This window comes from Hesperophylax consimilis, chromosome 11 (genome assembly GCF_061612785.1).
Source record: "Hesperophylax consimilis isolate HC1 chromosome 11, BYU_Hcon_1.0, whole genome shotgun sequence".
Classification (NCBI taxonomy): domain Eukaryota; kingdom Metazoa; phylum Arthropoda; class Insecta; order Trichoptera; family Limnephilidae; genus Hesperophylax; species Hesperophylax consimilis.
This window is the reverse complement of record NC_142846.1, coordinates 5,602,813-5,618,048: the sequence shown is the minus strand read 5'-3', so window position 1 is coordinate 5,618,048 and position 15,236 is coordinate 5,602,813. Positions and strand designations below refer to the sequence as shown.

General features: G+C 34.0%; 1 protein-coding gene across 1 annotated transcript; it reads left to right on the top strand.

Moving 5' to 3' along the window:
• The first annotated feature begins 11,125 nt into the window (after positions 1 to 11,125).
• LOC149419699 (uncharacterized) lies at positions 11,126 to 13,137 on the top strand. The gene is made up of 2 exons (XM_089637526.1): positions 11,126 to 11,137; positions 11,644 to 13,137. Exons 1-2 carry the CDS (start codon positions 11,126 to 11,128, stop codon positions 13,135 to 13,137), a joined length of 1,506 nt encoding a protein of 501 aa, XP_089493652.1.
• The last annotated feature ends 2,099 nt before the right edge of the window (positions 13,138 to 15,236 follow it).

Genomic DNA, 15,236 nt, shown 5'->3' with positions numbered 1-15,236 from the left:
ATAAGCGACTTCCTTGATTTGTCAGTTGGCGACAGGTCCCTTTTACGAAGAGCTTGTAGTAATGTTTCTCTTTTTGATTGGAAAATGTTGGTGATTACACCAAATGTAGTTTCTGTGGGTACAGTGGGTGAGTCCATTTTGAAGGTTTGCTTGATGTTTGAAGAAGGAAGATGATTGTGTTCCGGAATTTTTGAAGTGTTTTGAAATTTGAAAATTTGGCCAGGACTTTGCTTTGTAAAACTGTGTTTTTTAGTTTCACTTGTCACTTTCACTTGTTGAGAAGAAAAATTGGCCAGGACTTTGCTTTGTAAAACTGTGTTTTTTAGTTTCACTAGTCACTTTCACTTGTTGAGAAGAAAAATTGGCCACAGATTTACTGATTTGAAATTGAGGATGTTGAAGAAAAGGAATGAATTTAATTTCACTTTTCACGTCACTTGTTGTAAGGTTAAAACTTGTCGAAGGCACTTGGAGGGTTAACACTCGTCGAAGGCACTTGGAAGGTTAACACTCGTATTTGCACACTAGAGGAAAAAAAGTTGTACCTATAATTTATTAGGAATAAATGTATAATTAGTGTTGAGACAAACCCGTGTTTTTATTTACACTAGTTGAAGGAAGGTGATTTGTTGGTAATGTTCGCTATGTGAAAGGGAACATTACGGTTTTGAAATGGGCGTTGAAAAAAAATATAAACAAACACGAATTCGTGATGTTTATTGGTTGTTGAGAAACAAAAACAACTCTGTTGTGTTTGTTTGTAGTTGTCGTGAGTGTTCACGATACGCGGCAAGGTGTGAGCACGCGCGGTCACCATTTTGTGAACCCAGTTTTTTGCGAGCGCGCCAAAAAAAAACGGTTTGTGGACATTTGCTAAGGAAATCACAAGTTGTTACAAGAATAATGTACATGAATAGAATTTCAATTGACGAACACGAGGTAGTCTATTGTTGGCTTATGAAGGGATGACAAAAAAAAAATTGCCCCATGTTCGGCGACAGTGTAAAAGGGCGCAATTTCCCTGTGAGAGGTCCATTGCAAAAAGGGTGCCTTAGTACATATCGGCGTTAGCTCAGGTGGTAGAAGGTGAGGTCGTGATCATCAGGGGTCAGGTCAGCTTCTGCTTTTACACGGGGAACTGATTAACAAACAAACCACTTCGAATTCGTCAAAGGAAACGCATTAATGGGGTATGATGGTATATTCACAAAGCACAATTACAAACAGGTACACAAATGGGATGGGTCATTTACATCCTAAATATCCCTAGCGTTTCGTTAGGAACAATCTCTCTTGATAATTTAGGTTCTGGCTGGCAAGCGTGGGTGTAGGCATAGATCAAGTCACAAAAGGCACATAAAAGGTAAAGATAGTTAGTCCGCTTACATGAATCTGTAGTAGGTTTCGCGTACATGATGAACCACAAAAGGAGGGTTATCTTCCGTACTGTACGCGCTATTACGCGTACATTTCTCCATGGTGAGTAGGCACAGTGATTAGGTACAGGCTTTGAAAATACTTGTACAAAGCGGCCGTTAATTTAGGCGCGCAAACACGGCGTCCTCGTTGATAGCAGAACAGACATGTAGGCAGGGCCAAAACTAGATTGTGAGTGTGGGGCCGTTGGTGATTTGAATGCCGGCGAGTGTGGCGTGGAGCAGTTTTACCAACTTGGCCGTGCGCGCGCACAGTGACAATGGTAACAACTCACCGCTTACTAATTTGAATTCGCGGGAGTTTTGAACGTGTCCGATTCGTTACGTGACAATGGATACGGCTTGGGGTCAGGATCTGGTTATGATAAGTCTGGATATGATCATATAGATCAGTCTGGATATGGATCAAATGGATACAGTTCAAGTTCTGGTTCCAGATCTGGATATGGACTGAGTTCTGGTTTTGGTTTTAGACATGGATATAGTTCCGGATCTGATCTAAGTGTCGGCGCGGTATTACAATCCGGACACGGATATGGTGTAAATTCTGGATCTGACTTTGGATTGGGGCATGAATACGGAGTATCATCAGGATCCGGAATTAGCTCAGGAAATGGCTATAGTTCCGGCTTAGGTTCCAAATAATTATCAGGCAGACATTTAAACTATTAGGAATGATTACCCACAAAATGTAATGATTTTCGATGATTATGCTTATTACTGATGCTTACTTACCTACCTAAATGAAATGTTGACTAAATTAATCAAAGTCTTGTCATTTTTTAATTTAATTTAATTTTTATTTTTTATTGTTATTTAGTTTAATTTGTAGAACTCCATTGTAATTTTTATTTTTTATATATTCAATAATATTGTTATTGGGTTTATAAAAACAGTTTATTTTTAAACAAGTTCTGCTGTGTAATTATTATTACGCGTGACAGCTGTTTCTCCCTCTGAAGGCATTATCAAACATTATTAATATGTATAATATGTGTAAAGAAATGAAAATAAATAAAGTAATAAAAAAAAATAAAAAATAAATAGTAATAACTGATAATGCCTAGATTGTTTAATAATTAACTTGAACAGTTTGATAATGCCTTCAGAGGGCGAAACAGCTGTCACGCGTAATAATAATTACACAGCAGAACTTGTTTAAAAATAAACTGTTTTTATAAACCCAATCACAAAATTATTGAATATGTATAAAAAATACAAATAAAAAATAATAAAAAGTCTTGTCAATTTATGTCTAAGGTATCTTACTAATCTCAAAAATCGAATAAAAATAGTATTTGTAATTTGACTTATAATTTTTTTAAATGTTTCTAATACTACTGTTTATTTTTGTAAAGTGAAGTGGAATAGAATCATAAGAAATTAATTTCTTTTTTATAAATTTTAAATGTACGATTAATTATATTTCATGCAATTATGACAGATAACTTCTTTTTTTATTTTTTATTTCTATACATAATTTACAGTTTCACATAATTATTTATATTTATATATGATACATTTCAAACTTATAACTATAATATGTTGTGTGTAAGGTAGGTTTGAGAAGGTGATACTGTATGTGAGTAATATTGTATGTTTCGTGAACACCTCACTAGGAGAACCTGTGCTGAGGTGTTTACGTGGTTATGTATAGGTGTGACAAGTATTTATGTGTTGTTGGAGTTTTTATTTTTTATAAGTTTTAATTTTAATTTTTTTTATTTTTTGGTTTTTTGTAAATTGAATATTCATAAAATTTTAATGGTTTTTGTAAATTGAATATTCATAATAAATATGTAAAAAAAATATATTAATATATATTAACATATATGTAAGTGCATATATTTGTATTGTAAGTGTGAGTATAGTTGGTAAAATCTCAAACAACGTGTTTATTTATTTTACACTTTTTATGGTTTAGTTATGTTTGGTTTGGAGTTATTATGTTTTGAAAAAATAAAATATCTTGGTTTTTGATCCAGGCTGTGATATGTTTTTTGTGAATGTTTGCGGATGTATTTGCAGTTAGTAGTTGCTTCAGAGTAATGGGCATACAATTAAACAGTTTTGTAGCGTAGTATTGAAAGTGTCTTTGTCCGTGTGTGGTGTGTGTTATCGGTATGTTTATTGTTTTATTTGTTAAGGATCTGGTTTTTAACGAGGTTTTTGGTTGAATTGGAATATGGAGTTTGTGTTAAAGGAGGTGTAGTAATGCAGATTTGGCGTAAAGTTGTCTTATTGACAAGACTTCTAATGTTTTGTAAATTTCGCTTGATTCTGTGTCGAATGGTATTTTAGGATTATATTAATTATCGCCTTTTGAATTTTTTGAATTGGGTCAATTGTCATTCTTGTAGCACTTCCCCAAGCTAGTATTCCATATGTGGCAATGGATTGACACAGTGCAAAATATATGGATCTGAGTATTGTTAGAGGGAAAATGTTTTTAATGGACTTCATTAGGTACATGACTCGTTTTAGTTTGTTAGTTATGAAAGTAATGTAGTCAGTCCAGCGTAAGTGTGTACCAATAATAACCCCTAGGTATTTTATTTGTTTTACCCTTTCTAAACGTTCGCATTGGCAATTAAATGAAGTTTGTTCACAGTCATGTAGTAATAGGTCTATGTTAGTTGGAGGTTGGTCTCTTTGTGTTATACTGTGTGTGATGTATTTTGTTTTAATTGTATTAATGGTAAGAGTATGGTAGAACTGTTTAGCCATTTTTTGACAATTGATAAACTTTTTTCGGCTATTATAAATACATTTTACCATGTGGCTGCTTGACACAGAAGAACTGTATCGTCAGCGAAGGTCACGATTTTACCTTCAATTTTAATGTCACACAGTTCATTTATGTAGATGAGGAATAATAAAGGGCCAAGTACACTCCCCTGTGGGGACTCCGTATGTAATTAAAAGTGGTTCACTTATTTTACTGTCAATTTTAACTTATTGCGTTCTGTCAGACATAAAGCTTTTAATTAAGTCGAATTCTACACCATCAATGCCAATGTTTTTTAATTTCTTAAAAAGTTTTTCGTGTGAAATTGTGTCGAAGGCCTTACATAGATCTAAGTAAATAGAAAGAACTTTTTTTTTAGCGTCAAGATTATATGTTATAAAGTCCGTTACATCAGCTATTACATGTTCTGTGCTCCTATTTTTCCTAAAGCCATGTTGGTTCATCGATAGTATTTGTTTTGTTTCCAGATAGTGTTGAAGTTGTTTTTTTATAGTTTTTCAAGAATTTTCGAAATGGTATTTAGTAGCGTAATAGGTCTGTAGTTGTTTACATTATTTTTTTGTCCTGATTTAAAAATTGGAATAACAAGACCTTTTTTAGTGAGCTAGGAAAAATTCCTTCTTTAAGACTACGATTAATTAAGTATGTGAGTGGTTTAAGTAGTTGTTGGCTTAATGTTATGATAGTTTTAGAGTCTACACCATCAGGTCCCGTAGTTGTGTTATTCTTTAATGTTTGAATAATTTTGTTGGTATCTTCAAGTGTAATAATTCGAAATGTGAAGTTTCTGTTAATATTAACATTGTTGATGTTAGTTGGATCGTTTTGAGGTTCCTGAATATCTCTGAGAGGTGACGTGTTTTTGATATTTTCAGCTAGGTTAGCTCCAATGTTTATGTAGTGTTTGTTAATATAATTGAGGATATGTGTAGGATTGTCGTGGAAGTGGACTTTTTCATCATCAATAAGTAATTTTTTTATGGTATCATCTTTGTTCTTCTGTGAATGAGTACTTTCCCTCGGAATTGACCATACGCTTTTAGGGTCATAGTTAGCTGTTATTAGTTTGTTTCGATAGTATAATTCTTTGGCTTTACGTATTATCAGAGAGCAAATGTTCTTGTACCTTTTGTAGAAGAAATAAGGCGAAGTGTCATAAGGGTTCAGTTTAACTTGTTTGTGTAGTTTTTTTAATGCTATTTATGATGCTTTGGTTAATCCATTTTTTAAATCTTACCTTGCGATGTAGAATATGTGGAATTTGGGTAATGTGAGTTTGGAGATGTGTTAAAAAAAAATTCCAGGCCTCTTCTGCCGAGTTAAATTTTGTAAGATGTTCCCACGTTTGTTTTTCTAAACATTGTTTTAGGTTCGTGTAATCAATTTCTCTTTTTGTTGTTATGTTTTTGAAAGTTAAGTTCTTAGTTAGGGAAGTCAGGCCTATGATAGTTGTGTAGTGATCTGTGATTGTGGATTCGTATACTGCACTACATATTTGTCTTTTTGATTTAACCATAAAGTGGTCTATACATGATTCTGTATCTTTGGTTACTCTAGTAGGAGTGTTAATGATGCTTATAATGCCATGTTATAGAAGCATTAGTTGGTAATCAATATTTTGAGGGTGGCCATTAGGAAGTATGTTTATGTTTAGATCACCAGCTATGATGATATTTTTGTACTAAGTGAGTTTTTTTAGATGAGAATCTAGAGACGTTATAAATGGTGCAATATTATGTATGGATGGTGATCAGTATAGGGCAAGAATACACGTATCTGAGTCAATGATTATTTGTAAACAGTTGGTATTTATCAAGTCAATTTCTGAAACCGAGGCGTTAAGACTATCATGTATGTATACTACAATACCATCATTTTGATTTTTATTTTTTAATTTGTGATATGTAGTATAGTTATTTTTATGTTTTTTTGTAAAGTTGGTTGAAATCCAACATTCAGTTAGTATTATAATTTTGAATTCTGTTTTAAAGTTGTATAAAAGTATGTCGAGTTCGTTATAGTTTTGATTAAGGGATCTTATGTTTTGGTTAAGTAGTGTAAGAGAGTCTGGAGTGTTAAAAATAGAATCACAATCCTTGGTGTCGTTGGTTATATGATGTTGGTGTGCACTATTTAGGTTAATAGAGAGGAGTTCAGCCATGATGATATGCAAATTCGTACAGTGTTCTAATGAGGTCTGAGTGACCTGTATTAGTTATACCATTTTTTTTAAGTCATTTTCATGTTTAATTTGTGCAATTTTTTGTCCCGGTCCTTTACGGACGAGTAATTTGCCGGCTTTAAACCATACGAATTGATAATGTTTGTCTTTTGCCGATTGTTTAGTTTTCCGAAGTAATTCTTTGTAATATGGTGATGTCACTTCACTTATGTAGATTGGTGAGTTTGAATTTAATGTCTTTGCCGCGTTTTTTAAAGATAAAATAGAATCCCTAGTTTTTAGGCTGTGGAAGGTAACACGAAGTTTGTCTGGGGTGTTTTGTCTCGGGTCCTGTGTCTTGGTCACCAGTCGTAGGTCCTGTTGTAGCAGGGGCACTCCTGTCCTTCGCACGTAAGATTTATTTTGAGATGTTTTACACCTTGCATATAATTTTTTTTTATTTTTATTTCCAAAGCTTTCCAAAATCCGTAAATTCAAAGGTTGAAATCTTTAATAACCAATTAAATTTAATTTTCAGTCCAATTCTTAGTATGTACACCATTACTTCACTTATCACACACTCCCCTCCCCCACCTCTCTCCCACAACTGACGCTCTGTCCCACCCTAGTATACTGTCCCTTTCTAACTTGATAATATTTGTATTTCTGTATTTGATAGCATTATTTTTATAACAGTCCTGATCATGGTACGGAGTCACAGAAACCGGTAATCGGTAGTCAGTAGTGAAAATATATCAATAAAGTGACTTAAAACCAAGTATTTTCGTTTTATTTACTAAAAAAAGAAATAAACATAAAATAGTAATAGTTTAAAATCATCTAAAACTGATGTAGTTCGTTACTTTAGTTTAATAGGGTTCTATCTTTGCCTTACCATGTTACGAGGTGTCAAAATTAGCAAAGACGGTTCCTTATAATTTATTTATTTTTCGGTTTTTGAGGTTCTATCAGGTGCAAACTATTTTAGTTTAACATATTTAAAACGAAAATATTTAATTGATCGTGACCCTGTCTTGGATTGGCAGTAGGGAAATGTAGTTAGAACCTTTTGCAATGAATTATTCTGCTCTAGCTGGTTGTCTATGGTTCTATTTGCACGTTTAGGTATGTTCTAAAATGGTAAATAAACATCCTATTTAAAAATATTTTACTTTAAAATATGTTCGAATAAAATAATTTACACAAGGCCCTCAAAATTAAGATTACAAGAAATCAAATCAAAGTTTTTGCAAAATTTGACACTTCATACCTCAAAACAATGAAAAGTTGAGTTAGAACCCTGTCCAACTGAGGTGACGATTTATATTGTAGATTTAAAACAGTACTAAATAAGATAATTTGCAAACAGATATGCACGAGGTGACAGATATATTTTCTAATGTTACCTTAAAAGGTTTAAAATCAGATTAACCGTAAAATATACCGAAATGAATAAATTATATTTACTTTATTGTTTATCTATTATATTCATTAATTTTTAAGCGTGATATTTTAACTTTTAATATCTTTTTTGTTATATTTTTATTTGGTTTACGCCATTATATCCGGTATAAACCTTTAAAATAACTAACAACTTATTTCTACGACATTTAGGCACACTTTACACTACATCCAAAACTAATTATTTATCTTTTTGCTTCCTAATAAATAATAATGTAACCATAAAAAGAGACTGTAAATGGAACTCAACTGGTTTATTTATGTATTCACCATATTACATGTAAAATGAACTCACATGTTTCCTAAATAAACACAAATAAAAAATGTCCGATTCCAAGACAAAAGCCGGATCCTGATCCATAATTGGATCCTACTCATTATCCCAAACCCAATCCGTAATTGTCCCACGTAATAATCCCACTTATTATCCCGAACCCAATCCATAATTGGATCCCACTCATTATCCCGAACCCAATCCATAATTGGATCCCACTCATTATACCAAACCCAATCCATAATTGGATCCCACTCATTATCCGAAACCCATTCCATAATAAGATCCCACTCATTATCCCGAACCCAATCCACAGTTGGATCCCACTCATTATACCAAACCCAATCCATAATTGGATCCCACTCATTATCCGAAACCCATTCCATAATTGGATCCCACTCATTATCCCGAACCAAATCCATAATTGGATCCCACTCATTATCCCGAACCCAATCCATAATTGGATTCCACTCATTATCCCGAACCATATCCATTATTGGATCCCACTCATTATCCCGAACCCAATCCACAATTGGATCCCACTCATTATCCCGAACCCAATCCATAATTGGATCCCACTCATTATCCCGAACCAAATCCATTATTGGATCCCACTCATTATCCCGAACCCAACCCATAATTGAATCCCAGGCATTATCCCGAACCCAATCCATAATTGGATCCCACTCATTATCACGAACCCAATCCAGATTCTCGAGTGATGTAAACTGAAACCTGCTTCTCGACAATGTAGGATTCTTCCTATTTTCCTTCTTCTTTCACATAAAATTATTTAAAGGCTTAAATTAGGTGCTCTAATGTAAGCTTTAAACTATTTTAATTTTATCCATGTCTAAGTATGATCTTATCTTATGCATATCCACCACTTCTTCTTATTTCAACCTCCTCAGAAATGACATGTATATTTTTACCATCGAACAATTATTCTGATGTGATATTATTTGGGTCTTTGACTTTATTTCCGAAACAAATCAACGAATTACTTTCTCCAAATTTGTTGGTTAAGGAGAAAAAAGTGGTTATTGGTTGTTCTGGTAGTCGTAATACAAGGTGAGGCAAAAGTAATCACCCTATTAGAAAATGCTATAACTTTTGAAAATGGTGACAAATGTCAATTCAAATTTAACATTTGTAAAGTAAACAAACGCAGAATACAAATCAATAAGACAAAAGTCGGTTTACTCCGTAAGAACGCGAATAATTGTTTCCATTTTTAATGCACCGAATGGATTATCCTTACATAATTTCATTGATGGGTTTTGGCGCAATTGGAACAGTTGGCGCCGGACGCCAAATTGCCAAGGCTCAAAGGCACTGATAAAATGACACTGACAATCATAAAAACAGCGCTATACGAAAACACAAATCATCCAAATATTACTGATTACAGTGATCTCCTACCTAGGCGCCTGCTGGTTTTGACAAAGGGCGCTAACATTTAACTTGCGCCAGACGCCGTTTGCCAAGGTCATCAAGGCCTTACAATTTTTATAATGATGTACTGACCGAATTGATGTGTCTAAGATTTATTGCTGTTATAATGTTTGGGTAAAATTTATTAGAATGATTTGATTCATCCCGAGAATTTGTTTTGATCTTTCGTACAATGTTCGGACCACAAATCTTAGAACGTATTTATATTATCTATGCATCCATAGTTCGGGCGTATTCATAACACCTATGAACCTAAAAAGCCCTGGATGGTATTAGTTCGATTTTATATAAACGCCATTGAAGCGAAATTTAGGGCGAGGGGAATTTGCCATCTTATATGACAAATGTGCATGCTAAGTGTTATTATTTAAAATATTATTACTTGACTTGATGGAATAAATTCTAATGGATTGACTAAACAAATTTCACAAGCAGTGCGAAAGATTATAATTAAAAAAAAATTACAGCAAAAAAACATCAGGTGATTACTTTTGCTCCATCTTGTACATGTGGATCATTGTGATATTATGTACAACGTCTTAATTTGTTAAAAATATATTTGTAAAGCCGTGATGCTAAAGCTTTATTATATCTCTATGAAATTTTTACCAAGTACTTAGTTATTTATCATATTATTACTTTTTTTCATGGAATTGGTTAGAATATATTTGACAAAATATACCAATAATGTCATCAATATACATTTAACAACAAATTACTAGAATTTTTTAATACATTACTTTCCAGAAATCAATTGGATGACAGCCCACAGAGAAATCCAAGATTTTTTTTAGAGTAAATTTTATTTTGTTATAATTTTTATACCAATGTTTATCTATTCTAATAATGCCATAAAAATATTTCATTACCTACGTACTAATATTTGGAATTCACAAAATTGAGACATAACCCACGAAAACTGCGAACTACGAAAGACTTTTGGATTCCTTAACATTCAAAGGGAGGGACATTTTGAAACTTTTATAATAAATATTGTTTTGTGTTGCCGTTAATTTTTTAATTTGTATATAAATACTAGGGTATTATAGAACAAACGTTCCCGCACACTTCCTCAATACGCCGCTACAGCGCTGGTACAGCTATACGAGAAGGGCCATATACTGTTGGGGTTAAAATTTTACTCATAATAATATTCACGCAAGAATTTTTTAGACTAGCACCACTTTGTTCACCACTTAAAAACACTGTATTTTTTGGCCAATTTGATTATGCGTTCCGAATTTGCTATGAAATTAATTAATTCGATTAAAAATATTCCTCTAATAGTGCTGCCAATGGGTATTACTGCATTTTTTACATTTTTATTGCGCGACCAATCGTTATTTATCAAATCATAAAGATTTTTAACAAAGTCCGCGATATCCGTCTTAATACGTCCCTAGTCCTGGGGGTAGGGCAGTTTAAAAATCTATCAGCCACTTACACTGCGGTGTTACGGCCGGTATGCGCATTGTCTGGGGAGTCGCTAGACCACACTAATTTTCGATTGTATAAAAAGGATGGAATTGGCGGAAAGTGTATCAGTCACCCGGTGGTGGTGATTAGTAGCGTACCTCAAGAGAGCTAACATGAGATTCTTGGTAAGTTTTTGTTAAATCTCAAACTACTCAATATATTGATAAAAATACGATTTTTTCAAAAGTTTTAAAATATGAAATTTTTTTTTTCATCGAACAAATATTTTTATTTAATATTGTTTATTATTTTTTCTCATAGTAAATTATTTTTTTCTGCTATCTCCGATGTAATTTCTCTAGCTGTGTGAATTTACGTCGGTTTCTTCAATCGATAACAATGTACGATACTTAGTTAAGAAATTCATCGTTGACCGCATGTTGTTTTATGGCAAGACAATATGAGACTGATCACAGTGATTATATCTAAGAATAAAAAAATCACTTAATTAGGCAATGATATAACATCAGCTGCAAATAACTGTGCATTCAATAAATATCTATTTACAGATTCATACGATGAAAGAAATTTCGTAATGATTGCGATACACTTCATACCCAGTGCCGCACGATGCTATTAATTATAAATTTATTTTTAATTTGAAAGTAATCTTGTATTTTTATCTCAGCAGGTTGTATTAGCGCTGTCTGCGCTCTTGGTAGGAGTGTTGGCAGAAGATGCTAAAGCATCTGTCAAAGTGACCAAAGAAAAGGTCAAACTTGCCAGCAAAACAAAAACTAAAGAAGAACCCAGCAAGCAACAAGACAAGAGAGGACTGTTCAGTTTTGGCTACGGAAACCAAGGATCATCTGGAATTGAAGTTTCCGGGCATGATTTTGAGTCAAGCTTAGGCAATCAGGGCTTTGGAAGCCAAGGATTCCATGGATATGAAAATCAGGGTTCAGTGGTATTCAGTGGAGAAGGTTCTCAAGGAATCGGTGGACATGGAAGCTTCGGAGGACAAGAATCTCTTGGATTTGGTGGTCAAGGATCTCATGGAATCGATGGACAAGGAGTTTTTGGAGGACATGAATCTTTTGGATTTGGTGACCAGGGATATCAGGGTATTGGAGGACAGGGAGGTTTTGGGGGATATGAAGCCATATTACTTGTGGGTAAAGGTTCCCAAAATCTTGGTGGAATTGGCTCCCAAGGAATTGGATCACAAGGCTTTGGTGGACATGGATCGGAAAATCTCGGTAACGTTGGACCTCAAGTATTCAGTGGACAAGGGTCTCAGGGATCACAGGGAATCGGTGGACAGGGGTCACAAGGAGGCTTTGGAGGCCAAGGATATGGAGGACAAGGCGTACAGATTATAACACAGACTGTTGGAGTGCCTCAACCTTACCCAGTGCCTGTTGATAGACCTGTCGCAGTACCAGTAGCTGTTCCCGTTGACCGCCCATACCCTGTACATGTAGCAAAGCCCTACCCCGTTACAGTTGAGAAGCTAGTACCGTACAAGGTTGACAACCCCGTGCCATACCCAGTTAAGGTTCCAGTGCACATTCCCGTTATTCACAGAGTAAGCGTTCCCGTACCAAAACCTTACCCGGTTCCCGTTGACAAGCCTTACCCAGTAGCAGTACCCCAACCCTACATTGTAGAGAAGCAAGTTCCAGTTTATATCACTCAACAATCTGGATTGGGTTCAGGATCTGGACTGGGTTCAGGATCTGGATTGGGATCTGGTTTTGGATCTGGTTCCAGCTCTGGATTTGGAATTGGACATGGATACGACTTGGGTTCAGGATCTGGATACGAGTCCGGATATGGATCAGGGCATGGATACAGTTTTGGTTCTGTTTCTGGATCTGGATATGGCTTGGGTTCAGGTTCTGGTTTGGGACATGGATATAATTCTGGATCTGGTTTGAGCTCTGGTTCAGGTCTGGGAGATGGATACAATTCAGGATCTGGACTGAGTATCGGCTCCGGATTAGAGTCCGGACACGGATACGGTTTGAGTTCCGGATCTAGATCTGGTTATGGATTGGGACATGGATACGGATTATCATCAGGATCTGGACTAGGCTCAGGATCTGCATATAGTTCTGGCTTAGGTTCTAAATCATTTTCCGGCGGACAGATTATTTCTTCAACTTTCTACGGCAAACATTAAAACTTTTCTGAGCAATCATTCATAACGTACAATGTTTCTTTTTTGATACATTTAGTTATTAAACCCTTTACTCTTAATGTATTTTAATCGAGAACTGGGTGGCTATATTTTGTTGTTATGTTGTACCTCTATAAAATGTTTTTTAAATAACAAAAAACATCATGTATATATTTTATACGAAATGTACCTTACTAATTTTAAAGAGTGATTAAAAATTCTATTTGTAATTTATGTTTTTAATTTCAACGAACGTTAATTAATGATCAAATTTTTGTTATTTGTTTTTGGGGTATTATGCCGTGTTGCGCTAACTCCTTCTTTAGCCAACGTTTCGGACAGCATTGCAGTGTCCATCATCAGGGCAGATGTGTTATTTAAATAATACATCTGCACTGATGATGGACACTGCAATGCTGTCCGAAACGTTGGCTAAAGAAGGAGTTAGCGCAACACGGCATAGTACCCCAAAAAAAATAACAAAAATACTTTTGGCCGTGAATATCTTAAATCATATTTAATGATCAAATGTTTAATTGGAAAAACATCATTAAGGTGAAGCTCAACAGTCCTTAAATGACCATCGTAATTATGTAATCACCTAAGATTATACATAAATACTGGTTATTGTTTTAGTTAATAATTAAATACTTTATAAAAATCCTTTCAGAAAAATTCCTTTTATTTAATAAGAAGCTTTTTATCGTACACTTACACAAACTTTTAAATGGATACTAATTAAAAGTTATAATTCTCATATTTAATTACTTCGGTAAAAAAACTGATATCAAGTCATTTAAATCAATGATTTTTACAACGCATTAAAACAAAATAACTAAAGGTTTTTTTTTTATTTATTATTTAATAAATGTTTACATGTTACATTTTTGACATTTTTTTAACTACCATACTAGGTTAATGCCCGGGTCTTTGTAAAATGTATGGGGAGTGAACAGGAGATCTATGGCCAGCTCGGTGGACTCCTATCAGGTGGGGCTTTTTTGGAAGTCAAACAAAGGACTTTCCATGAGAAAACCCTTTTTGCTATATTTGTGTATAAACATTAATCCTCTAGGGACCTGGATACAAACTCAAAGTAATGAAGTGATAAAAAAAATTTCCGACACTAAATTTGTCGATTATCGGTCACTAAAATGCGCATTTTTATAAATATTTTTAAAACAAAAATCTTTATTTTTCCAAAATTTATCCTTTTTTGAAGATATGTTGTGCAAATCACACCGTTTTTTGTGGAATTCATGTGGCTTAAGCATTCTAACTATAAAAAAATTACACAGAAAATGATTAAAACGGATGCCAAATGGTTTCTTCAGATCAGTATAACAGAAGGTTTCAATAAATTTTAATTACTCTCTCTTGTGCTTTTCCATTTTTTTAACTGTGTAAAATAATTTTAAATACTCGTACATAGTATTTATCTGAAATTCATGGCAGTAACCTAACAAGCAAATTATGAGTTTTTTTATGTGATTACCGTAAGATTCTCAACTTCCAACTGATCCTATCCATCTGGAGACTATGGCATTCTCAATCGGGGTATATTGTGAGGCTGAATTTACTAGGGAGCAAAAAGGGAACAACACATAATAGCACAACCCAACGTCACCTAACCTATCGTAACCTAACCCAACCTTTCCTTAACTAACCTAACTTATAATAACCTTACCTTTTTAAATTTTTTATTTATTTATAAAACATATCTAAATATTTTTCGAGTTTGGCCAAAATAGTACCTACCTTGTATTTGCATACTAATCATACTAATCCAACCTAACATAACCTACACACTAACCTAATCTATTATTATAACTTAACCTACTATTATTATAACGGGTTATTATCCAACATAACCTAGCATTACCCAACATAACCTAACCTATCATATCCCAACCTTACCTTTCTCAAACTAACCTAACTTATAATAACCTTTCCTTTTTTAATTTTTCTTTATTTATAAAGCATATCTTAATATTTTTCGAGTTTGGCCAAATTAGTACCTACCTAGTATTTGCATACAGTAAATGGTTAAAATTCTAGCCTCTCATATCAGGAATACCAACAAAAGTAAATGTCATCAACAG